We start from the raw sequence: 26256 nt of genomic DNA on the forward strand, positions 1-26256 counted from the left end.
ATAAATAGCCACTTACTGTCTTGCCTTCTTTCTTGCAGAACTCCCTTCTTAGATATCGTGGGAGTGAGAGAGAGTAAGACATGGCAACAGAGAAAGCCAATGTTCAGGTCTTGGATACTGACAATGAAAGCAACCAACAAAACATCACAGAACCCTCAGCTAACAGCAAGGGATTTGCAAAAGCACTTGCACATAGGGCAGTCTATGGTTCAAGCAGCCGCGGTGCTGGAAGCAGAAAGGTCAGAAACAATGATGTAAAGACGTTACCTAGTAGGCTAAACAGGGTTTCATTAGCTGATGAAGCAGAAAAGTAGTAAAATGGAAAATTCCTGCCTACATTTTGCATTGAATGTTTTCTGGTTCTGAGCTAAATGTTACGTTCTGTTTATTGAAACATTGTATAATTCACGGCGTCCTGTTATGTATTTTCATGCAATAGAGCCATTCCATTGGGAACAAATTAAACTCCATGTAGAACTCTGAACCTGAATAGATATAACTATAGAACAAACAAGCTCATCTCCAACTACCAGACTCTAGGGGAGTAGGGTTATAAGTTCCATTGTGACTTGCAATTTAGCATACGTCTTCTGTCAGATACTGTGAATAGTCCTATGTTTCATATCTTTCAGAACCTAAAATTCTTAGCTCGTTAAGCACAGGAGAGGCATCAACAACTTGGGGTGCAAATTTAGATAACCATTCATCACTGGCGTGAAAATCTGCAGAAAACATGCATAATCAGAATTCACAGTAAAAACAAGGCTTCGAGCTTGCAATCTTTCTTAAAGCATAAACAATGCTTGGGTTGATCGATCGGTCCTTTTCCAAAGAAATTCCTCGCTCAATCCCACCGAGGAACAGATATAAATAGCCTCCATTTTCGTTATCATTGACCAAGGAAACCATCTATAAACTTCTTGAATTCCAGAAGTTCTTTTTTTCTCTTATCAATCACAGTGCGGTTTCTCAAATAACAATAATAATAGCATATCATCATGGTTGCAACAAACAATCAATGGTTGAGACTCTGAAGTCCAACTTGCCATCTTATTCGAACTCCTTGTCAGTGTTGGGCGCCATTTCTTCAAATTAAGATATCACTTTGGCGTTCCGATCAGAAAGGAGGTGGCGATTGCAAAGTGTTACTATGAAGGGTTTCCAAAAAGCTTTTGGTGGTCAGCAGAAGTGATATAGAAATCGCCAATCAGCAATCCATCCGGTAATCAGAATCAGTATGTGATGAACGACAGCTGTATGTTTATTATTTTTGGTGTCATCTTACAGTTTGTGGTTTTCCTCGAGCTAAGGATAATGAACAAAAGACTAAAAAATGATAAAATGGTATATAATTCGAACAAACATTTACTTCACAAGAGGAGAGGAAAAGATAATTGCAACAATATTTTGACTTTTGCTATCTAGAAATATAGGTCAACAAAATATACATTGCCATTTTGTTCCGGTTCCATACAATGAAAAGAAGATTCTGAATTTTAATTGGTATTGATAGAATGGTGCATCTCAACAAAAGAAAACCGTAGAGTAGATTTGTGGAAAAGATGATATATCACTGCAATAAATGTGTGGTCACCTTCACATATAGTTTCACTTCATGCATCTCCAGCTGAGTTAGATAAATCCTAGCCCGTCTTCATTCAAGTCATCGCTTCCCATCATTGGGCAATCAGTTGCATCATGTCCAAACTGCCCACAGCAAGGTAAGGAGCATCGCCTGCGTTTCCTGTTGATATTTATCCCATCTCTTAGTCTCCTCTCTTTCATCTTTCCCAAGGTCATCGGATCATGAGTACTCCCTGCAGCAAAACTTTGGACAAATCCAACAGAATCTTCAACCTCTGGAAGAATCAATGAGTCAGATGGACTAGTATATGTAATATCATTATCATCGTGTGCTGGCCCAGGAAATTCCTTGATACTAGATAACACATGAGCAACTTGATCACAAGCAACATCAAGACGCTCTTCTGTACCCATTGATTCTGCAATTAGTGTAGACACCATGGATTGTAACAACTGAACTTTTCCTGCATGTTCATCAGAAGTAAAAGCCGGGAAGGGCTTTGTCAATGATGTACCAACATCACGCCAACGAACAGGCAGATATCGATCTGGAATGTGAAAGCAATTATTTGTTGATAAAACACGGAGAACATGTCTGCAAAGAATTCCTGAAAACTCAAACAAATGGCAGCTACAGCTAATGAATTCATCATGAGGAATCCAGAGAACTTTGCACCCTCCATCCATATCTATATGGTGTCTCACAATAAAATAAGACTCGTCTACCATTAGCGATGCATATTGTGGAGCCAAAACTAATTCTTCTTGTAGTTTGCCAAAGGCGTACGGTGTAAGAACAGTAGCAGCATGAGACTCAATTGGAGATCCTGTTTTGAGGGAGATTTTATGGACCTTTCTCGGGACCTTTTGCTTTGGTCCTGCATCTTCTTTATATCCAACAGCTACAGCAACCTGCAAAGGGAAATTGAATAATGTAACTTAAGAAAACAAATAAATAATATAAAAACAAAGGAGTGAGCTTCCAACCTTCTCTACAAAGTTATCAAGAGATTGAGCGCTCAAAATCCGTTGAATAAAAGCATTTATCGAGTCTGACTGGAATGTACTGGTCATTCCGGCAAAAAAGTAACATCTCAAAAATGGTAGAGCCCAAAAGGTGCGCAATGCATATAAACTGACAATGTGCTTATTTCCATGTAGGCCATATGTATCCACCATCTCCCCCCATCCTACTTCAAAATCCTCTACAGACTGCAAATTATACAGCCGATGGAATTCAGCTTTCCATTTATCATATTGTGATCCAAGCAGAATGGAAAACCAGTCAGAGAACTTCGCAATTATATGCCATATGCAGAAGGCATGCTTGGTCCTTGGCATTTCAACAGCAACCGCTTCTTTAAGCCAAATGTTTTGATCAGTTAAAATAGTTTCTGGAGCCTTTCCATCCACAAACTCCAAGAATGTCTGTCAAACACATTTAAAGTGGAAAGGCTAATAAATGAAAGACAAAACACTTTAGGGAAAGTATATGATCTGAATGTAAATAATTGGGATTTTAATGCTTTGTACAGTCGAAAAATTATTATCTTCACAAGGGAAAGGGGTAGTTAGTCCATTGCTTTCAAAATACGGCATTAAGGAAAATAAATGAAACAGAAACACTGTTGGAGCTCTTTTCCCAGTCACCAGAGAATGAATGAACTTTCTATAAGCATAAACATTACCTTGTAGGATAATATTGAAAGTTACAGGAAAAAAAAAATGTTATTCGGTGCTATTTTATAAACTTCCAATAAAATAGGAGTGTAAGTATATACAATGTATGGCAAGATGTAGGACTAAAGTCATTGTCTCTAACTTAACTTCAAAGCCTCAAATTACTTAGCTTAGCTGAGTCCCAATCTGAATGCTTGGAATTTTCACTTAAATAGAAAGGATGAAATCATTTGATTGGTTTAAGTTGATAGTCAATATGTCATAAGGATGATATGAAATTTTCAAACACCACTGTTATAGATCTCATATCTATACCAATTATATCACACCTCCTTACCTTCAATGCCCAGGAAAAAGACTCCATATTTTCATCTCGCAGAAGCACACAACCAAAGAAACAATTACTGCCATGATTGTCCACCCCAATCCAAATCCCCATAATCATATCATAAGCATCCAAACGGTGAGTGGTGTCAAATATTACAGCATCTCCAAAAGCCTCATATGATTGAATAGACAATGCATAGGACCAAGCAATGCGTTCCAACCTGTTGTTAGCATCAATTTGGAAGTTGTACTTAAAGTTGGGATCTTTGTCTTTCTTGTATTTACACATCTGAAGAAGGTTGATAGCATCATTGTCACGATTCACATTCCTAAATGATTGCAGCAAGTTTCTGACATCCATTTCAGTGAATGGTAGACAACCTAGCTTAACACCCTTCTCTAGCTCCATCAACCTTAACATTTGTCGTACTGACATCCCAGCTTTTGCATACATGCAAATACGACTCTTGTCATCTGCAGACATAGTGGAATGAGCAGGAAGCAGCTGCACCTCATTTGACTTCAGAAGTTCATGGTTGTGGATGTTGCTAAAACCAGTAATTCGCCATTCAGGAACATCAAAATCTGCCTTTTTTACAATTCGCATATATGCTTGACAACCACATCGTGATGACTTTCGATTTCTTTGCATCTTTCCATCATCAGAAGCCTTTATCTGAGGATAGCCACCACGGTGGCATGTGAAATCCCTTCTTGTAATTCCCCTACCGACACCATCTTTCCCTCGAGTACGATGACGTCTGATTGAAAAGCCACATTGCTTTGCAAAGCTGCAATAAAATTCGTAGGCAGCATCTTGGGAAACAAACCTCTGTCCAATAAACGGGACAAGGTTAACAGAAGTTTGCCGGGACAAAATTGTATCCTCTGCAATTTCCTCTACAGTGCCAATGTCATCAGCACATGAATCCATACCACTTTCAGATGTTTCTTTCACTAAATCTGTTAATTTGGACATTATTTCCAATTTAGATAAACGACACTGCAGATACAGTCCTGCATAGGATTTTTGAAATTTTGAAGATAAAAAATACTTGTACTGCAAAGGAACGCAAATGAAAGATAAAAAATACTTGTACACAAATGAAAGATCATTAGGTTGTGTTATGCATTTTTTTCTCTTCCTTTTTACTCAAATTTGAAGGACGACAGCTGTTATTTTCATTCAAGTTTGAACCCATGATCTTCTAGCCTATCACAAAGAAAGGATACATTTCTTTCTTGGTTGTTGTTTTGGGCTGAATCACGCATCCTAATTTTCATGATCATCATGCATAGCAAACGCTCATATTTGGTACACACAACTGAAACCTTTGGCTAGCACTTTAAACCCCGAATAGACATACGAATGAGAATTCATTAACAGGTAATCAAATAAATGTACTTGTGATGGACTAGTGGGCTAACTTCTTGCACAAATACCACCCTCCACCTCCTTTTAAACCCTAGATTCTCCCAATTCCTTGTACTCAATTTTCCACAGAAAAGTTCCAATTTAAACACATGGATCCGGAATGAAGCCGAATCGTGGTTCAATATCTATTTATCTATCTCAATCCAATCCTAACGCGACTAAAAATGTAAAATGTCAAACTAAAACCTTAGAAAACAAAATTCTCACGAGAAATCACAGTAATATTCTCATAAAGCAGAAACGCATCAAACTTTACTCGCGCGTGAGATTGAAATAATTGATTTGTCGAGAAAATGAAAGAAAAGGGCAAGAAAATCACATACCGATAATCAAAAAATTTGCATTTCAGAGAAAATGTGCACATTTTGAACGGAGAGGAGGTTCAAGTTCGGAAAGCAACGCGCATCCATGGACGACAATAGCTTAAGTGCCGAGGATAAGTCATCGATCGCGGTATGGAGACACGAGGTTATCGAGCACTACGTACTCTATCGGCCGTTGGATTGCTTAAAAAGGTTATTGAATTATTTGTAGAACGATTGGGTTCTGACCATCAGATTGAGGTAATTTTCAGATCAGTGGCTCACACGAAAATCGCTTGGAACAAACGACGTGAGTCCTCCCATCAAACGCGGCTAAGTTGCTCCACCACGTTGGTTGGCGATGGGCGGCTGGGTGGTCAGTTCGCTAAGGTTCGCCGAGCCCTGGAGCTGAAGTGGACTGGGCTTACATTTCATATTTTTGAGGCCCATTTAATCCAATTACGTTCATAGTCTTTAAACCATTGCTGAATGCATTCCGCCATAATTTTCTTCTTACATATTTAAAAAAAAAATCTTATAATTACTATTTCTTCTCCAAAAAAATAAATAAATAAAGGAAGGCACATAGAACATGAATCTGTTCTCCTCATTATTCTGTGTATTCCATGAACATGAGGTACAATAATTGTCACAAGAAAGCACTAGCTAGAAAAGCGAATCGACAAGAAAATTGAATGATTTTTGCAACTTCAGTCCTAAACATCCGTATTTGGGGATGGTGTTGGTTGGTAAACGGTGTCATTGGGCCACAAATTTCAAATGGGCAATGAAATATCAGATTCAATTTCCAAGCTAAGATGACAGTACATGTACATGCTTCAACACAAAGCAAACTTACATAATGGATCGACTTTCCACCTAATGCTTGCATATTCATGGGAGTATGCTCAGCTTATGAGAAGTAATTAAGGAAAAGAAAAAGTGAAAAGTTGAAGGGCTTTTTCGATGAATATATATGTGTCATTGATCACATGGTATGCTTGCTTGATAAAGTGATAACACGTTATCTTATCATCGTAAATGTTAATTAGTGATTGATAAGAAATGCACAGTGTGTCTAGTGTGCACGGTTGGCCTTACTCCCATCAAGAGATCAATTAATTAATAGCCATTCATAATGGTCTTGATGCTGGCCATTCATCATGTAACTTCATAATTAACACATTGGCTTTAATCGTCACTTCTGATAACAACAAATAAAGGCTTAGTGGGTCCTTTCCAAGATTCTGTAATCTTTTGATATTTTGTCTAGTAACAATTTCAAGTGTCTCATGGATCGACATTACAATATATATGTATTGTCAAGCAAAAGTGATGTTTATAGTGAAAGAGAGACGATGAAATCACCATCATCATCTGGAAAAATTAATTAGCTAGAACTGAAATTGATAGAGGCTTTATTATTACGAAATTCCTTAATCACGGTTAGATTTAACGTCATTAATCAATCGATTGTTATAATAATTATTGGTATTTTTTTTCTGTTTTATTAAATAAAAATTTCTTCATACTTTTAACAAAAAAACAAATCGATATACTATTAACTATACTTGCAAGTCATAAGTATCTCTACTCTAATTAGCTAATCTCGACAATTAATATATATATTTTGTTCAAATTTATCCTATTAGGGTAACAATATCTTAATATATAAAGATTATATATCTTTCGAGTTTAGAGCTAATTTATATATATATTAAATTTTATAACATGGGTACGAGCAGTTTAATTAAAAAAAAAGTTATATTTTCAGTAAAATGTTGTAGAAGAATGAGAAGATGGAATTAAAATTGAAAAAATTCTTTGGCATGGAGGTCACTTTTTTTACAAGAGAAAACATGCACCAGAAATAATGAAGGCGCCCTGAAGCTTTTATCAGTCATGAAAAAAGGCAAAAGGTGAGAATATAAAGTCCCCCACATAAAGTGTCGTCCTTTACATGAAGTTTTGTGGAAGTTTTCAAAAAGCAAAAAGAAAATAGCTAGCTAGACATGCAAAGAATAACCCTAAATGGCCCCATCAAGTGTACTTTTGACATCCCATGCATGATATAACTAGAGTCTAGAAAAGCATTCACCCAAAATTATGTAAATACTATATATTCTCCCTCTTTCTTCAATTCAAAAGAATAGAAAGAAATAATAATAATAATAATGAGATGGAGACGGCACTATAAGGAGAAAGATCACCGATCTGACGAGTACAGCACTGGCTGGAAGATATTAGAAGAAAATTACCATTTTCCAGGGAAAATCATGAATTGGAGCACCAGATTATATATAATAAAATCGTTAGCAGGCCAATTGCTCAATGCAATGGCTTTCTGTGACTGCCGGAATCCACACCCCACGGCTCGGAATTGTTGATTTGACACCATACTGCAGTGGGACAAGGGCTATCCGCTTTAGCTTTTGTATGATTCAAAAATCCCATTAGCTTGCATGTGAATTTTTGTGCAACGTATAATCAAAAGCAAAGGAAACATGAATGAATTGTTAAGCAATAATCTCATTACCTATGCGTCAAAGGCACGTGCATAAACATAGTAACATACTAGATTGAAATTTGCATTGATGGATTTCTTTTTTTATTATTATTATTTAAAAAAAAAAAGGTAAGCTTCGATGTTTATGATGATTGAATAAAATTGTTAAAGTTTCCTTATCATAATGTCATGTCCAAAGGGATCAGGAAATTACTCAAAAATAGATCCAGCAATATCTCCAAAGATACCCTCTATCACTTTGAATGGCTTCTTAATTCTTACCCAAGCTGCTGGGGTCAATCCAGCATGGATTATGGGAGACACTGTGATCATCCTTAACCCTCCACCAGGTGTGAAGGACTCGACTCTGTCCATGCGCACGTTAGTGGCCGACACCCTCTATCTTGTCGATGAAATAAGCAGAGAGGTACGCAATGCGTGTCGCTACGCTACTTCATCACACAGAAAGCTAGTATGCAAAGTGTGCATCAAAATCAAATGATTCAATTAAACACAGGACATTTTCTTTTCGCTTCAACATCTCCTTCTCCAAACAGTTGGTGAGATTTGTATTTTCAAGATGAAAAATGAAAATATCATAAGATTAGGGCGATCATGAAAAGCTTTTAGGCTAACCTTCCTAAGTAAAAGCTACAATGCATATTCCAGAGATAGAGAGCAAAAGTCATAGACTGTAGTCATGGCGTAATCTTATGATAAAGGTGATGAAGTGCATGCACGAAGGAAGCTAGCTAGCTAGCTAGGTGCCTTGTCAATGGGATTTCTTCAGATTCGCTTCATAGATTTTTTAACATAAAATAGCAAAAATACTTGGAATGTGACTTGGGGCTGATTGCGTTTGATATTAATTTGCAGGTAAATAATTGTCTCTCTTTAATAGAAAAATAAATTTTCAAAGTTTTAGATTAAGCTGTTCAACTGTTAGTATTAAAATTTTAGTTCAATTTGATTTATTTATTTCTCCTATATTTTTATTTATAAATTAAATTTATATAAAAATAAATAAAATATCTGCACAAATCAAACTGCAGACAATAATAATAAATTTAAAAACATTTATTAATCTTTTTTGAATTTATTTAAATAGAGAGAACTCATATTTTCATAGAAGTGTAATATAAATCACAAGATTAAATTATTTAATATTTAAAATAAATAAATCAAATAATAATTAGTCATAAAACTTAAAATTTAAATTATAAATTTCCCATGAGAACATTGCCAATACGACACGGCTTGTACAAGAAATTTGGAGATGAGACAACCTTTACACTTAAATCACTGAACAAGAGATTTCACATGCAAAAGTTTTCTACCCATAATGCAGAAATTGCATATTCTTTTATATATATATATATTAGTATTACTGTTATCATATTGAACAAGATTTAATCACTCCAAGTTCACTATAAATAAAGAGCAAACGTTCCTTTACATCACACAAGAGACTCGTCCTTCACTGGCATACATGGCAGAGAGCTCAGCTCCATCCCTGCAGTCTTGTCACAGGCCGGTAACCTCAGCCCCGAAACTATTCGGTTTCCCATTAACTGACCACGATGAAGTCCCAGCCAAAGCAGAAAATTGTGCAGAAAGCAGGAAATTCGAGTGCCATTTTTGCCAGCGAGCCTTTGCCAATTCACAAGCACTAGGAGGCCATCAAAATGCGCACAAGAGAGAAAGGCAAAAAGCCAGGCGTGCCCAATACCATTGTGATCGGCGCTTGCTGGCAGCTGCTTCAGCTTCGAGCTCACAAGTTGTGAAAGCTTCTTCCATTTCTAGCGAAGGGTTTTCTGGCATTGCTGCTAAATTTAGACCACAAGCAGCAGCAAGTTATTGTCCGTCGTCGACAAGGCCCGGCCTGTTGCTTCCATCCCGTATTTATGTTGCGCAGCCGTTGCGCCTAGGAGCTGCAATGCCATCATTTGTTGAATTTCCACCTAAACTGCTGTGTGATGAGGATGTAGGGACTGATCTTCGTCTCAAACTGACTCCTTCCGTTTAGACGTCATATATAGTTGAAACTCTCCTTTTCTTTCAATTTATTTTCTCTTGTTATTCTGATTTTTAATTTCATTTCGTTAAACACTACTTTGTTAATGCTTTTCAGTGAGTTTGATCGTTGTGAAATCATTGAGCTCAGAATTCTCCAATCATGCACGTCTTATATTTACTTTGACATTAGTGGAAAATTAGTGCAAATGCTAATGGAAAGTATGGTTCCTACTGGAATACACCTGAAATATTCTTCAGAGATTTTTTAAAATCTCTTTTTCATTGAAGACAACCTCACAAATCATTGCTAAAAACTATGATTTTATTTACAGATGATTATGGGTGGGAAATTAATCTCATTTGACTCGCCTTGTAAAAATATTATTACCCACTTTATTTTAATTAGGTTTAGAAATCAATTTTTACTTTTGTTTTGTGCAAATCCTAAATTTAGTAATATTTAAAAAGCAGTGAATTTTAGGTCAATAATATTGTCATAGTTTTTAAAATTTTAATATTAAGCTAGAGCAGATAAAGGAAGCATCGGGGCTCCACTGCCCTTCCTGAAGTATTCTTCTTCCCTTTGCGTCATGTGTATAATAATTCTTGTTTAAGAAACCAATGAATAAAAAATATTTTCATCGAGTGCTGAGGCCACAAACGTTGGCTAAAATATTTAATTATTCGCCTAAACCCCCAAAAGCTCATACAAAAGTCTTAATTTTTTCTCTGCCTGCTTTATTTTACTTTCCCTAACTGCCCTTCCGCCGTTCCCAAACCTCAACCGATGTCGCATTATAAACCCTAAAATTTCTTTACACATATTCCTTCTCTGACTCTCTCCATCCGCTCTTGATTCTTCACATGGACGGGTACAGTATAAATTACGGTGGTGATCGGAGGTTTGAGATTGTAAGCGGGAAGAGTTTTGGCGCCGGTGGAAACCAGATCTACTCGACTCGTCCTCACTCGCCTGATCCGCCACCGGTTCCGCCTCGCGTGACCAGGCAGAGTCGGACCACGTCAACTCCCTGGGGTTTTGGCGATCCTGAGATGAAGCGAAAGAAGAGGATTGCCAAGTACAAGGTTTACACAGTGGAAGGTAAGTTGAAGGCTTCTTTCAAGAACGGGCTGCGTTGGATCAAGAACAAGTGCTCTAAGATCATGCACGGATACTAGGGGGAATTGATTGTACGGCTCTGATTATTAATGTGGATGGGTCCCACGAAAAGTGGTAAGCTGGTATTGTGGTAAGCTGAAGTTGAGCTTGTTTGTCGACTTTGTGTGTATTCAAATAGCGAGAGACCTGCGTGCATTGGAAATTTTTAAAAAAAAAAAAAAAAAAATCGGTTAATAGAATTTTGTTGAGTTGGAAATTTTGGCGGACACGTTACATTGCTGGTTACTGATTTTCATGACATTTGCTGCTCATGGCAAATTTCATTTTTAGTATCAGGTGTGCGGGGCTTCGATAAGCTGCTGCGCATGAGTTTTTTCTTCTTTTTTTTTCCCTAGAAGAAAAAAGTTTCTTTTTTGAAAATGAGAAAAATAGTTAATATTTAAATAAAATTTTATTTTTTTTTTTTATCATGGAAGATTGTAGAGGGGATTTTTACCTTTGATTTTCGTAAATATATAATGATTATTATTATGTTTGAACTTAAATAATGAATGAGGTTTAATTTGATTATAAGCATAAGTCTTAAAGTCATAATATTTAAAACAATAAGATAAATTGACACTAAGCTACGTTCACCTTTGTTTAATGTTTTAAGGACAAAGGGAACGAATAACTAACGTGAAAATTAGCCCCACCCATAACAAATGGGATTTCCTATGTCTATCTGGGGTGTCATTCAAGTGTTCGCTTCAAAGCCTGACCCAAAGGGTGTGCTCTCCGGCTCAGCCTATATAATTTGGGTCTTATAGCTTCGGGCTGTTCTGAATTTTAATTTTCAAAATTCTTAATCATTTTAAATTTGTTATTGATATCACTGATCAGGATTCAGGACCCGTAGGGACTGGGATTGGGAGTGCGTAATCTTCAACTAAAATTGAAAATTGAATCCTCGTTTCGCTTCTTCACAATCTTTTTTAAATAAAAATAAAAATGCAACATTAAAATCTATAGACAATATCGTACATCCCTTGATTGGTATGCTTTCTATTATAATAAAAAAAAATGAATGCTTTCATAAAATTTCTATCTTTTAATTAAAAAGAATTAATTTTTTTAAATAAAAAAATTATTAAAAAAAGAATTGAATTGAATTTTTAAAAAACTTTTAATTCCAAATAAAAGAATAAATTAACCATATAGCAATAAATAGAGACATTTTTTATGCTTTCTCTTTTGAAATTCATAGTTGCACCAAGATGTATGAATTATAATCATGGTAGGTGTCACATCCGAATTAGAATTGAATTAAGAAGATTCTATTGATTGGCTTATTTAAGCCCAGATGCATATGAACAATTTTTCATTATCAATCCATGCACTGACCGAATGTCCCTCCATGCATGCGTGTGTCGTGATTGCAACCTCAATCATGTCCCATTGTTCCTGTAAGCCTCATGTTGAAGCCTGATTTGTTGATAAAATTGGGCGATGAATTCCTCAGCCTTGATGTCTATCATCTCATCCCCAATTTTATCATAAAAACCATTATTTTCATCATTTTCCTCGCTTCCACCCAAGTCATCAAGTTCATACAGATTCGTTGCCGATGCATATTCGCTCATTACGCATGGCGATAAACCTGCGCTTGCATAAGCTGGAGATAAAAGTTGCTTATCAATCTCCACATGTTCAGCAAACGAGATCACTGGTGAAGGAACCGGTTGAGCCTCCATGACTCGCGGTGGAGATTGGTGGCTTTGTAGGTGCAATGGCCGCACGGAAGCCACAAACTTCTTCCAAGCGGTGGTGTCAGTGTCGGGGACACATTTTGATTTTCTAGATTTGTGCATATTTAGTATATACAATGCGAGTCTAATAAGGGGCATCCGTCTGCGCTTTTTATTCTTTGTTAAGCCATCACAATCTAAGTGACTACAGCTGTTCACTTCGATTGCTGCACCGCAAAAGGCAATTGTTGACGAACCGTGTTCCATTAAAGGGAAGTGGACGGTTCCCTTTCCGGTTGTTTGGGCTAAGGGATGAGTGGTTTTTTCTCTATCTTGCCAAAGGCAGGAGCCAGGAATAGAGGGAGAAGTGGATATGAATATGGAGGTAAAGGGAAAAAAAAAAAGAGAAGGGTTTTATATAATTTCTGTCACCATCCAACAAGCAAAACAACTTTCCTCTTTGCAATAAACTAATTAACCAAGAAAAAGAAACCAACAAACAAAAAGTATCTAACAAACCAACTGAGAATTTTAATTTCATCCCAAAAAAAATGAGCATTTTGAAACCACTGTAACGCTAATTAATTAAAGGGTGACATGTAATTGCCAACAAGAAAAAGTTGGAGATGATGGCTTCCATGTTGTCACGTAGACGACTTTTATGCAAAAATTTAGAGTCTGTACACAAGAAATTTGAAACAGCTGGGCCCAAACTGGCCCAAATAACTTTTGGACCCACTTTTCACTTGGCCCAAAATGGTTAACCCAAGTTATTTAGTAGTTCTGTGCTAGCTATTATATATAAATCAATTTTCTTTCAATTTTCTGATGTGGGACGGATTTGCACCTCAAATCCGCAAGCAGGCAGCTGGAAGCAGCTGACCGTCACACTCGGTCCCGCTAAATTTTACGACGTCCTCGTCGCAACTGAATCCATTACAATTGCTAACCAGAACCGGACCCTTAGGTATTGTGGTTCGCTAGTACCTCGGGTGGCTCCACCTCGTCTCTCACGAGTAGCCCTTTCCTCGCAGGTCCACTAGCTCCGCACAATTTTTCTGACCCAGGGTGGCTCTGATACCAATTGAAACAGCTGGGCCCAAACTGGCCTAAATAACTTTTGAACCCACTTTTCACTTGGCCCAAAATGGTTAACCCAAGTGATTTAGTAGTTCTGTGCTAGCTATTATATATAAACCAATTTTCTTTCAATTTTCCGATGTGAGACGGATTTGCGCCGCAAATCCGCAAGCAGGCAGCTGAAAGCTCACCGTCACAAAATTAGTGTAGTTCATATTCATAACCTAATATTATTGCAAATAAAATATTTTTTATATTTGTTGGTATTTGGAGAATTGATAATTTTAATCAATAAAAAAATGTTTTTTTAATTTAAGTTTTTTTTTTTTTTTGAAATTTAAGAATTTATTTGAATGTGGTTGCTGTTTCATTTCTTTCATGGTGCAACGCAGTCTCTCCTTTGAAGTAGAATTCCCTACACGATCGACTACAGTAATCGCTGTGCGCTTTCAACCATTATCTAAAATGGAGGCCAAGAGCGGAGAAGTCATTCAATTGCAAACATTGTATATAATCAATATATTTATGATTTTTTATTATAATGAAATTTATACAAAATCACCGTAATCAATTTTTTAATAAGAAAATTGAGAAAATGGAGGTTTTACCATATAAATGATAATAATTAAATATAGCTCAAGATAAAATAATTTAATTTCAATGGGAAAACTTTAACTCTACAAATTATATACATTTTGTTTCATATATTTTATTTCAAAATGATTTCTTTTATAAAGTAATAATTTCTTACATTAATGAAAATGATGGTATTTGCAAATATATAAATATTTTTTTTATAAAAAAAAAAAAACAATACAACAAAGTATTATATATTAATCGTAACAATAATAATGTTTTATTCTATTAATTTTATAAAATAATCACTATTATAAAAATAAATTTAAAATAGTTAAATTATTATTTTATACACTTTAACCGTAAGTAAATAATATCAGTTCGAAAATCATTATATTTATTTTTGTTTTTAAATATAAAATATCAGTTTAATTATTTTTTTATAATAAATAAAAAATATAATTAAAATTATAATTTTTTTAAACGTGAAATAATTTTTTTATTGAAATATGTTAATATATAGCAAAAAAAATTATAATAATTTTAAATTTTCGTAAAACTGTTAATTTAGCAGTGATAAAATAATAATTTTACAATGCAAAAAATATCATTATAATTATATATACATATTTGTTTCGTGAAGTATTAAATCATTATTTTTTGTAAATATAATATTTTTTTATGAAGTAAATAAAAAAATTCAGAAAATGAAAATTTGTTTACAAATTAAAATAATTATATATGGGTAGCAGCCAAGAAAAGAGTTTAGAAGTAGTAGAGGTGGGTGGCATGCAGCTGTGATTGCTTAAAAATTAGCGTTTATGTTTGCTTGTGCTAGTTTGTTTGGTTGCATAAAGGAGGTTCAGCTTGAAAATGAACAATGGCAAGTTATAGCACGTGGGTGCCAGATGTTAAGAAACAGGGCGGCACCCCTTATTTGGTCTTCCAAGTCACTCTTCCCCCTCTGGTGGTTTGATTTTATTAAAAATAAATTGTAAAATATAAAAATTTTATTAAAAAATCTAATTAATTAAATCGAATCGAATTAAATTAATAAGACTGATTTAATTTGATTTAATTTTTATTTAAAATTAATTTAATATAATTTTTATAAATATTAAAATATTAATTTTTAATTTATTTAATTTTAAATTAAATTAACTGAATATCCACCTTTTAAATACATACAGTGGCTATGAAATCGGTGGAATAAGAGTTTCCGGCAATTTATTCCAACTATAGATGATTGATTATAGTGTACTTTGTAACATAGCATGATATTTATGAAAAGAAAAAGCTAAAAACTGTGCCGTTTTAACGAATTCAAGAGCAAATGTTTCCTATTAGCTTCCTACCTACATTGCTTCTTCTGAATTTCTGCATATGTGTATTTATTATTGATGAAATATAAATTATTTTAAATATATGTTTTTTTTTTAATTCTCTAGTCTCCTTGTTTAGAGGCGTACTTGAAGGAGTATTAGTTGTATTTTTCTTTTTCTTTTTTTTTTTAGGTAAAAAATATTAATAATGAGGGAGTAATAAAATGTTTATTTGATTGAATAATTTCTGTGAATGAACTCTTTTTTTTTACTTAATATGGATTAATTTGTTAATTATGCAGAAAAAATATTATAATTTTCTTTTTTTAATTAAATTTATTTATATTAATTAATGCGTTTTAAAAAAGAATGAGAGAATCTGAGAGGTTTATAGATTCACATTGTAATCTAAAATAAATAAACGATTAAGACAGCTCTAGAACACGGTTTTAACGTAATCAACTGTTAATTATTTTGGCAGAATTCAGACCATAATCTAATATCTTCCTTTCTTATAATAAATTAAATTAGATCCTTAATTTCCTGAAACCATAAAACAGTACATATCGTTAAGCAAATAATTGTGGGTTTTGCTTGGGAGAGAAATTATTTATTTATTTAGATAAGGACAAAAACCTCCAACCAAACTTGCGTTGATTTCAGATGTGCCCTTTTCTGCTAATTTTCTATTTCATTATATTTCACATACGCAAAATTTCTGCTGTTTTTTTCATTTTTCTTATTAATTGTTGACGAAAAATATTTTTATAAAACTAAATTATGTTTTAAATTTTAATACTTTTATTATATAAATTTATATTTCTTATTTTTTAATATTATAATTAAGTTATAAAAATAAATTAGTTTACCCAAAAATATTTAATTTTCTTTGTAAATAAATTGAGTTTAAATTTTTTATATAGGTCCAAGGAAAAAAAAAAAGGTTATATTTGGAATTAAAAGAAATTAAAGCTCCAGCTAACGTGCAATCCGCGTAGCGTATAGCCGTGTTCCCCAACTCCAGCCAACGGGGCTCCACCGCCCATAGTTCACATTTCTACACCAACCAACCTTCCTTTCGCCTCTCTCTCTTCCTCTGAAGCCGCGTATCAAAATCTATAAGACATATAAATTCACTCTTATTCAGTATCACAGAACGCATCACCTGAAAAATCTCAAAACTGAAAACAACTGATATTTGCACTCCCCAACACCAATAGAATTCTCAGCTTCAACTCTCTACTATCTAAGTAGCTACCTAGCAAATAGCAATGGCAAGAAAAAACGGTGATTTTGGGCACAGAGCATGGAACATCCTGCGTCTAGCATTGTTATGGGCAAGAAAAGGTGGGGTTTTCAAGAGACGTTTGACGGTGGAACTACGTGTTTTGCCCAAGTTTCTTAAGAGCCTTGGCCACCACACTACAACTCCCCGCACACAGCTCCATTACGGAGAGCGCCAGCTTTCCTTTGACAAGACTCCTATTTTTCACGTGAAGATGCACCGCCCGGCCTCCATGCGATTCAACATTCCTTGCATTACCCCGCAAGTCGACTTTGATTATGATTTCGATGAAGATCAAGAAGGAGGGTATGAGTATGACGATGGAGGGAGGAGGAGTTTCTTGAAAAGTGGAGGAGAGGAGGAGGAATATGAAGAGGAAACAATTCCCGAGGAGGAGAAAGAGATTGATTTGAGAGCTGAGGAGTTCATAGCTAAGTTCTATGAGCAGATGAAACTTCAAAGACAAATCTCTTATCTTCAGTACAATGAGACGCAAAAAACTTTATGATTTAAGACTTTTTGTAGATTCTCGATTATTTCTTTGCAAAAAGATGAGGCATTTGCGGCATTTTGTAAATACCGGAAGGCTTCCGTTTGAGTTTAATAAAATTTTTGCCATTTTTCCTTTATTCTTATGTGTAATAATATGGTCACCCATGTACTATCTCAATTACTTGAATTAAAAGGAAAACAGAATAACCAGAGGGGAAATTGAAATCCTGAGAAAATCAACAAAATGTCATTTGTGTTGAACAAGGCAGACTTGTATTAGTAGATTTTAGACTTGCTAACGCAGGTTGAAGTACATGGCAAACTTTGAAGATCATTGTGTTTCGATCAGCTCACATTTCCGGACAATTTCTTAAACTAGGTAAATCTCCTAAGTAGCAGTAGACGGTCGTCTCTAAAGCACAAATGCATCGTTAGAAATGCCGAACCAAATGGCAAAATCCATTCAAGAATTCTGAAAGCAAAACTTCTCTCGATCGATCTACATCTTCCCCACGCAATACAACTGAAAAGTATAATAATTATCTTGAACATGGAAGCAATTAAAAATCTGGGACTCGTAATCTAGATTTTATTACTAACAGTGACTATTTGGTTGATAATGGATTGATTTTGCTAGTCCACGTATAGTATAACTTGTACGGGTCAGTATAGAAATGTCAGTGCTAGCTAACTCCCAACGATTTACATTTTACAACAGGGCAGAAAATCACACAATTTGAACACAGATGAACCACAAGGCCAGTTTCAGCCCCTAAAGTTCTTCAAATTTTTTGCCAAACGAATTCAATCTAATCAGTTCCTCAAAATTTTCCACTTTCTCGTGACAAATAATCAACTGTGAGCCTGATTTTGAAGCTTCATGCAAATCAAACTCCATCCTAGCGACTTCTAAGATATGCTTCCAACTTCCCTGTTGCTGCCAATATGAAACCTACATTGCAAATCCCAAAATCTTAGCACCACAACACCGAAAAAATTTAAGAAAAAATTATTAATTATTTGCATGAAATTGCACAGAACACATTCTACCACTTTTCCATCAATACATTGTTGCCTTCCCAAAACAGAGGACCTTTCTAGCTTCCTTCAGTAAATATGGACGATTTCCACCGCTAAATAAATAATTGAATGATCCGAATTGTTGCCTTTTTTTTTTTTTTTTTTGAAGTCAATAGTAAAAAACTGTACAACTTAGAACGAATCACTATTTACTGAGAACTAAAGGAAGTCGACCATTTGATTTTATTGCTATTATGCATTGATCTGTTTCCCATTCTAAAAAAGTTTAGTTAATGATAATATCATATTAAGTACCTAAAAATAGTGGAGAGGGCCTACGAGGTCGCGATTTGAACTCTGGATGAAATTGCACACCTACATAAAAAGGATGGCTTGGAAGCTCTAAAATCTGCAGAAAGAAAGAATAGATTTAATCTTAAAATTTCAACAGCACTAAGCTAAAGTTCAGTGCTGTCTCTTCAACAGAGCGAGTGGCAACTAGACAAAACACAAACCCATTAAGCCTGAAAGCATGCGAGGCATGGATTAGCAACCAGATAAATAGAAGTAAAAATAAAAAAAGGAATTAGACCAAAAACAACAAAGCCAGAGTACAGAAAATAAACCTCCATTCTTCTTCCTGTTTCATCCTTCCCAACAAACTTTAAGCCTCTTTCTTCTAGAACAACAATTACGTCAGGGTTTACCTGCAGTATTAAAGTAAAAAATAAGCCTATTAAACAATTACTCTGTAAGTTGAGCACTTCGCCTCCACCTTGTTAAAACCTTGCTACTAACCTCATATCTATGCCGATGCCGTTCATCTACATATTGAGGATTACCATACCTAGCAATTAAAATTAATTAAAATAAGTAAATAAAAACACCAAAATGTTCAAATTAAACCGGCAGTCCATTACATCCCTACAGCAGCAGGTAACTGTTGTGGGTCAATAAAATGACCAGGGAAGAGACAACAAAATTTAATTTATCAATCTGTTATTTATCCTTTGGCTTCAATAGGATATAGCTGTGGCTGTTTTTTTTTATTATTTTAATTTTTGAAGAGAAGGCTTCAGTAGTTACAGGCACAATCAGAATAGGGCAGAAAATATGCACTAAAATAGAGAGAATTATCCATCAGTATTTTTTTGGGACAAGGTCGCTTCATGTATATTTGTAATGGATGAAGTATAAAACTAAGTACATACATTTTAGCGGTAATACAATCAGGGGTCTGAAGTAATGTCTTCCGGGATCCTAATCTCATCGTACTTCCCATGTGTGTTGTTGAACCCTGTACTTTTAAGTAAATTGATTAAACTGTCAAAGTAAATGCAATCATATGCATGTACAATGCAAGTAAAAGAAATATTTAAGTTACAATAATTTCATACCTCAGGCATGAATATCACAACGCGGTCAGATGTTAGGGCATCAAACTCCTCACTGTTTGCTCTTTCCATTCCCAAAACCTAAAAACAAATAACTAGAGTAGGATGTATGGTTGTAAAATAGAACAGTTTTTAGAAAACAAATTGCTTACAGATCTAGCAAACTCAATCACAGAAATCTGCATGCCTAAGCAAATCCCAAGGTAAGGAATATTGTTCTCTCTGGCATACTTGGCAGCCAGTATCATTCCCCTTACACCACGATCCCCAAAACCTCCTGGCACCAAAACACATGCTGCATTCTGCAAATGACGATTTTGTCAAGGACAGATTCTAAATGAGAAAAGAAGTGAGAAAGTTTGGTTGGGGTGAAGGAATCAGACACCATTTTATCCCTCTATTAAGAAAACATCTGTTACGGAACCACCAAAAGTGTAGGAACAGACTTAAATAATGATAATAATGCTGTGTGCAGACAGAGGAGTAATCCCAAACTCCCCATTACATAAACCTTACTTCCTAATCCCTATTTCCATCCAAATCCCAACCAAAAACAAAATTCTCATTGGTCATGAGAAGTAACTGGCATGGCATTATCAATACACTTTAAACTAAATAAACAATTTTTACAGTGATGCTAATATGTAATGCTTGAGAACTCAGAAAGCAGTTTACACTTCAAACTCATAGTCCTTGAGCAAGTCAGTCAGATGTCCAACGTAGATATCAGACAATAATAAAAGGGAGGAAGGAGCAACTCTAATATAAATGTGTTAAAATTCCATAACAGAAAAGCAAAGCAATAAAAATAAATTGATAGCACCCATAAGAATTGTGTAAACAAATGTCAACACTCAGTAGCATTCCCAACACAAGGATGATTGAGAAAAGCCAAAGTCTCTAGGGATGGATATCTGTTATGAGCTAAAAGCAAAAAAGGAACACTAAGAAAAAAGATAATAAGATTAGAATTGGAGTGAAAGCCTACCCTCAGTGTCTCCCATGCAGTAGCATGAGCTTCTGGTGTCTATGGAAGATAGAAAAATGTAAATAAAGGGTGAACTTTTCAAGAAGATGCATAAGAGGAATCTGCATACAACTATACAGGCTCAATACCATATTTGCACTTTCATCTTCAAGATCTGAAGCTGCAATCCAATCAATTGATGGCTTCAATGAACATGCAATACAAGCATGTAGAAGGGCCTGTAAGCATGCAAAGCATGTTAGTAACCGTTGACACAATAATATCTATATCTGGACAACGCAGCCTCACTGTTCATAACCATCTTAATGAAGATTTATAAGGAAACAAATAATTGGTGGGCATATACTTTTGTGCTAATAAATGCATAATTCTTCTATAAGACAACAGAATGTGATTGAAGGCATGGAGAACAACACTCAATGATTTCCCTCAAGCAGATCTAGATCATAGCCAAAAAAATGATAATAAATAATTGCACACCATTACAAAATGCAAACCATTTCTCCTGTACTCTATTAGCATCTAACATCTATTAAGACATTTTCTTCCAAGTGAATTTTAATTGGTCAAATAACACATCACAAAGAGTAGTGATTCAAATTGCCAATTACGGTCTAGTTTTTTTCTTCCTCAAGCTAAAAAACAAGGTAGAAGGTAGCATGCCTTCACAACGGACAGATATGAATCTGTCAGGCCAACATACTTGCCAACCATTGCAATCCTAACCTGCACATTTTAGTCTCATATTGTCAAACAAACAAGAAAAAACCTCTCAAACAAGACAATTACTAGTTAACCGATGAAAAACTCACAGAATTAGTAAGATTATCAAAAGTCTCAGCCATCTTGGTCCAATCTTCTAAATCAGGAGGTGTTGCAATGCTGAAATTGAAACTACGACCAGTTAGCTAACATAACACGATCAACCTCCTGTGCAGAGCATCTCATTCATAGTTCATTCCGAATTTTGTTTTGCGAAGTGTCCAACAAGTTCAATTGAAAGCTATACCCTAAATGACTATCACAAAAAATAACATAAGCAAGCATTAGCACTCCTGGTTACTTCAAAAGGCAAAAAGAAAAGTAATCAATTAAAAGAGGTCATCTACAAAATTTTGTATCTGTTGAGGTTGGTTAGTGCCATAATTAAAAGAAGAACTTACCCAAGTAAATTGAGCTGTTTTAGAATTGCATGATGAGCATTTTGGTTCTGTTGAAGGAAAGCACATCAAACAGAAGTAAATATATTGAATGAGGGGAAAAAAAAAAAAAGAAATCTGAAACTAATAAGCATCCAGGGAACCAAAGAACAGATGCACAACCTACCCTAAGTAGTAGAGGGATATGCCAAATGTTTGGAACATCATGGATACTGAGAATATTAGCAGCCTGTAAAGATTACAAATAGATAAATAGAAGACATAAAAATCACTAGAAAGGTTAGAAAACAAAGTTAATCAAGCTTACCGGAACATGACAAAACTGAGAAACTTTCTCCTTTGTATTTTCCAACAAAGGCTGCAATATAATTGGCAAAATTATGCATAAACTATCAAATTTAGCCTTAAAATTAAGTCCTAAGATACACGAGTGAAAAAAATTTAAGTTAATATCATGAGAACACTTACCCAGACATCTGAAACACAGGACTCCAAATGTTCACTAGTGGAAATCAAGGTAAAACTTGGGTAACCTCAACTAATGCAACTATGTGATCATCAAAAGAAGCATGACCACTCATCTAAAAGATAATGAGTGAGTGCTAGTTTGAGGAGATTTTCCAAGATACAATAGTACATACAAGAACTAAAATAAAAAAGCTGGTAATAGGTGTCAAAATTTAACTTTTCAACCAATTCTCAGTGAAAAACTGCAAATACTTTTTGGCCAGAAAATTCTGCCCTGCCTGCTAATCCTCATGCAAATCTACAGACGTCACGCAGGCGAAATTGGCCTACCTGAGCGGACCGACATGCCAGTAGATGTGCAGTCAAGCCTAATGCTCTCAATTCACGGACACTGTGTTGTGTAGGCTTAGTTTTCTGCACCCAAAACATACAGTGATCTGATAATTCAAATGGAATACCATGCACTTTGAATCTAAAAGAATGAATTACAACTTGAAGAACTAAAATAATTGTGCGAATGAAAAAACTGCATTGATTATTACTTGCTCTCCAACAACTCCTAGCACAGGTATCAGGCTCACATGTATAATACAGAAATGATCTTGTCCTGGACAGGGAAATTGATGTTAGCAATGATTAGTGAGAGCATGAGATCAGCTCTCCAAGATCATTTACAAGAACATGAGATATGAAATTTTTCTATTTTCAACCATGGTTTTCTGATAGCTTCTTAATGGAACTAAATTACCCCCCATATCTGAGCTGCACAAATGATTGGTTCAACTAAACATACAGTCATGTAAACAGAGCAATAGTAAAACAGAATGAACAAATTAACAGAAAACAACCACACCAAAATTCTTGTAAAGTATCTAACCAAAACAATTAAATAGTTCACAAGATTTCTCAACAATCTTCTTGAACACTTCTTAGATATTGAAAACACATTTATAGCAACTAGGATTACAAATCAAATCAGAGAACAAGGATCCTTAGTATTTACATAAGCCCACATAGAAAATGCTAACAATGTCCTAGAAGATACAGCAAAAAGCATAAACTTACCAACTGAAAAGGATAGTTGACGCAAAGCCTCAATGAATGGCATTGATTCAATGTCACCTAAAGGGGAATAAGAAGGCCTAGATTATCCCATAATGTAAATCAATGAGCAATATAGAACTTTCACTGTATCAGATCTATCTTTGTATCACACTGCTCTCACCTACAGTTCCTCCCAATTCTATCACACACACATCTGCAGGTCCCTCCTCTCCATCCACAGGAATGACTGCAACTGATTCAATCCAATTTTTAATGGCATCAGTGATGTGTGGAACCACCTGGAATTTAATCAAGCTCAGTTTGCCAATAATCTGTAAATGCATTGTCAGGTTATAAATATAAGCATAACTAGTTAGCTAAAAAGCATCACCTGGACGGTCTTTCCAAGATAATCACCTCTCCTCTCCTTCTCAATCACAGACTGATGAAAACCAAACAACATTAATTACTCAAGTATATATACAGAATTCACAACCTGATGTATTTGGATCTATTGACTATGTTCAAGTACCTGAAATATCTTTCCAGTGGTAATGTTGTTATCCTTTGTAAGTGTCACATCCAGGAACCTCTCATAGTTACCCAAATCTAAATCAACCTTTTAAGAGAAATCAAGGTTTAAACCTGTTAATGTATTGATTAGCACATCGTTCTCCCTACCTGAACAGTTATATATACAAAAGCAAAGAGGAAAAAGTCCTGTCTGCTCTGATAAGAGAAAATATGTGATTCAAAGATAGCAGCAACATATGTAAGAAATAAGTGAAAGAGATATTGAAAGGATTAAACCTCCCCGCCATCATCAAGAACAAAGACCTCTCCATGCTCGAAAGGGGACATGGTACCAGCATCAGTATTCAGGTAAGGATCTGCAAGAAATATACGGAAATATAAGATAGTGAAACAATAAAAGGCAATTGCTGTAAAATCAAAACTCAAATTATTTAGCTTCATCAACAAAGAGAATTAATAAGAAGATGCAGCCTCACTTTTTGTATAAACAAACCAGGAGATTGATATTTACACACACACACAGAAAAAAAAAAAGAAAAAAAAAAAAAAAGAATAACATCGGATCACTAAGTTTCGAAAAAGCATAATTCCCAATGCTAAACGAGCAAATTAATAAAATTAAACAAGAAAGCTTCGAAAATTAAAGATTCCAGTCATTGCAGTAGCTCAAGCAATCCACGTTAATATTCGGGGGAAAAAAACATAAAATAGAACACGTAAAACCAGAAGCCAGAGCAGAACATAAGTAGAGAACTACAGGTAAATACAACCAAAGAAAACCTATTTTGATAGAGGTGACCCGAAGGCCGCAAGCTTTAAGAACGACGCCTATGCTACTGGCGGTGACGCCCTTCCCGAGACCACTGACGACTCCACCTGTCACTAGCACGTACTTCATTGCTCTATCAGTGATGCTTTGGCTACTGGAGCGGTTTCCTTGTGTCTCCGTGTGTAGGCAAAGTGTTTGGATTAATGTCCGAGCGGGAAAGATACAGTTGCACAATTTGCTTCTTGTGAACTTGATTTCGGATCCTAACAAACCTAACAGAGGAGAACGGACTGCGCTCAAAGATTTGGTTAGTAGGCATTTATACATTGTTTTCTCTCTCTCTCTCTCTTTCTCTCTCTCCCCTAAACTTTGTTATATATCAAAAAATTGAAAAGACAAAAACCTACTTCACTATCTTAATGCATATCATATATTCCAAGGGCAAGCCTCTAAGAGTTTCCATGTAATTGGCAACATGAGAACATCAAATCCGTTGTCTTGATTGTGACCATAATATTTGGGTTTCTTCCTTATCTTATTATGTCGGTCAGTAATAACAAATTAGCATTAATGAAATTTAAACAGAGTGTTCACTCTTTTACTATATCATTAAACCAAATAATAAATAGTAATCTTTCTAAGGATAACCTTCAACAAAGGAAAAAAAAAAAATTCTAAGCTTGTATACAGGTATGCAATCATGAGTTTTTGTTTAGTGGTAACTAACATGAAAATTAAATCTGCCGTATTTTGAGTTCAACCCTTCTAATTTTCCAACCACTTGAGGATGGGAGGCTGATAAACAGCCCATTAACCAATAGTATAGGTCTGGTTCCAATCTCAAAGTTGGCCGATTTGGATTGCACCGTAGGTACGTCTACTTGGTAGGAATATAAAGTTTAATAAAAACATTTAACAAATAATTTTAAGCACAACATCGCATATTCCAATATTTATCTCAGAAGTTGTTAATTTGTTGAGCCGTTGATGATAAGTGTTTCATGGGACTGCTTTGATTTATGCCTAATTCCACTAACCACATCTTTTTTTTTTTTTTTTTTTCTGGGTCAAAAGTAGCAACCTTTTATATGGAATCGTATCAAAAACGTAAAAAGCATTAATTTGGATGGTTTCTCAGCCGTAGACATTGTTAAAGAGCATACCATCCCCAGCTCACTTTGCCCCACTTTCCTATGGTTCCTTTCTTTTTTATTTGGAAACGTGTTATTTAGTCCATGTGACGATTGATTAATTAGTTTTCGATTTTAAAATATATATTAAAATATATTTAATATTTTAAATAATTAATTAATTAATTATGAATTTTAACTATTATTTATTTTTTATATTTTTAATAAAAATCATTAATTTATTTTTTATTTTTATAAAAAATTTATTAATTAATTTCATTAATACCACCCTATACT

The 26256-nt window shown here is 34.9% G+C and overlaps 5 protein-coding genes across 7 annotated transcripts; 2 read left to right on the top strand and 3 right to left on the bottom strand.

The window, feature by feature from the left end:
- Positions 1–1391: 1391 nt before the first annotated feature.
- On the bottom strand, positions 1392–5692 carry LOC110613000 (protein FAR1-RELATED SEQUENCE 11). 2 transcript variants are annotated; one of them, XM_021753908.2, is made up of 4 exons: positions 5350–5692; positions 3602–4554; positions 2572–3012; positions 1392–2496 (listed from the first exon to the last, which is right to left on the bottom strand). In XM_021753908.2, the coding sequence occupies exons 2-4, from the start codon at positions 4523–4525 to the stop codon at positions 1633–1635; spliced, it is 2229 nt and encodes a 742-aa protein (XP_021609600.1). In that variant the 5' UTR covers positions 4526–4554; positions 5350–5692; the 3' UTR covers positions 1392–1632. The 2 variants fall into 2 exon arrangements, with proteins under 2 accessions (XP_021609600.1, XP_021609593.1); XM_021753901.2 differs by having other exon boundaries at positions 3602–4608; positions 5350–5691.
- Positions 5693–10714: 5022 nt separating this feature from the next.
- On the top strand, positions 10715–11029 carry LOC110610794. Its single transcript, XM_021750872.1, has one exon. The coding sequence runs from the start codon at positions 10715–10717 to the stop codon at positions 11027–11029; it is 315 nt and encodes a 104-aa protein (XP_021606564.1).
- Positions 11030–12151: 1122 nt separating this feature from the next.
- LOC110610802 lies at positions 12152–12853 on the bottom strand. The gene has a single exon (XM_021750883.2). It carries the CDS (start codon positions 12818–12820, stop codon positions 12398–12400), a length of 423 nt encoding a protein of 140 aa, XP_021606575.2. The 5' UTR covers positions 12821–12853; the 3' UTR covers positions 12152–12397.
- A 3960-nt stretch (positions 12854–16813) lies between these two features.
- LOC110613051 lies at positions 16814–17630 on the top strand. Its single transcript, XM_043961947.1, has one exon. The coding sequence runs from the start codon at positions 16947–16949 to the stop codon at positions 17466–17468; it is 522 nt and encodes a 173-aa protein (XP_043817882.1). The 5' UTR covers positions 16814–16946; the 3' UTR covers positions 17469–17630.
- A 418-nt stretch (positions 17631–18048) lies between these two features.
- Positions 18049–25995, bottom strand: LOC110613041 (CTP synthase). 2 transcript variants are annotated; one of them, XM_021753959.2, is made up of 23 exons: positions 24841–25995; positions 24337–24416; positions 24059–24145; positions 23918–23968; positions 23708–23825; positions 23548–23604; positions 23025–23089; positions 22813–22896; positions 22322–22372; positions 22181–22243; positions 22018–22064; positions 21864–21872; positions 21667–21736; positions 21518–21580; positions 20983–21072; positions 20855–20893; positions 20019–20168; positions 19870–19947; positions 19684–19769; positions 19271–19319; positions 19099–19179; positions 18788–18881; positions 18049–18404 (listed from the first exon to the last, which is right to left on the bottom strand). In XM_021753959.2, the coding sequence occupies exons 1-23, from the start codon at positions 25154–25156 to the stop codon at positions 18352–18354; spliced, it is 1881 nt and encodes a 626-aa protein (XP_021609651.1). In that variant the 5' UTR covers positions 25157–25995; the 3' UTR covers positions 18049–18351. The 2 variants fall into 2 exon arrangements, with proteins under 2 accessions (XP_021609651.1, XP_021609658.1); XM_021753966.2 differs by lacking the exon at positions 21864–21872.
- Between the last annotated feature and the right edge of the window lie 261 nt (positions 25996–26256).

Source organism: Manihot esculenta, chromosome 1 (assembly GCF_001659605.2).
Source record: "Manihot esculenta cultivar AM560-2 chromosome 1, M.esculenta_v8, whole genome shotgun sequence".
In the NCBI taxonomy this organism is placed as follows: Eukaryota; Viridiplantae; Streptophyta; class Magnoliopsida; order Malpighiales; family Euphorbiaceae; genus Manihot; species Manihot esculenta.

Excerpts from the sequence above, each read along its gene's own strand:
- LOC110613000 (XM_021753901.2), bottom strand. The coding sequence starts at position 4,570 with ATGTCCAAATTAACAGATTTAGTGAAAGAAACATCTGAAAGTGGTATG. Across the intron at positions 3,013-3,601 it reads CTTTTTCCTGGGCATTGAAG|ACATTCTTGGAGTTTGTGGA; the intron begins GTAAGGAGGTGT and ends TGTGTTTGACAG. Across the intron at positions 2,497-2,571 it reads TTGATAACTTTGTAGAGAAG|GTTGCTGTAGCTGTTGGATA; the intron begins GTTGGAAGCTCA and ends TTCCCTTTGCAG.
- LOC110610802 (XM_021750883.2), bottom strand. The coding sequence starts at position 12,820 with ATGCACAAATCTAGAAAATCAAAATGTGTCCCCGACACTGACACCACC.
- LOC110613041 (XM_021753959.2), bottom strand. The coding sequence starts at position 25,156 with ATGTATAAATGCCTACTAACCAAATCTTTGAGCGCAGTCCGTTCTCCT. Across the intron at positions 23,090-23,547 it reads TCAACTATCCTTTTCAGTTG|GACAAGATCATTTCTGTATT; the intron begins GTAAGTTTATGC and ends TTCCCTGTCCAG. Across the intron at positions 19,948-20,018 it reads TGATTGAGTTTGCTAGATCT|GTTTTGGGAATGGAAAGAGC; the intron begins GTAAGCAATTTG and ends ATTTGTTTTTAG.
- LOC110613051 (XM_043961947.1), top strand. The coding sequence starts at position 16,947 with ATGGCAAGAAAAAACGGTGATTTTGGGCACAGAGCATGGAACATCCTG.
- LOC110610794 (XM_021750872.1), top strand. The coding sequence starts at position 10,715 with ATGGACGGGTACAGTATAAATTACGGTGGTGATCGGAGGTTTGAGATT.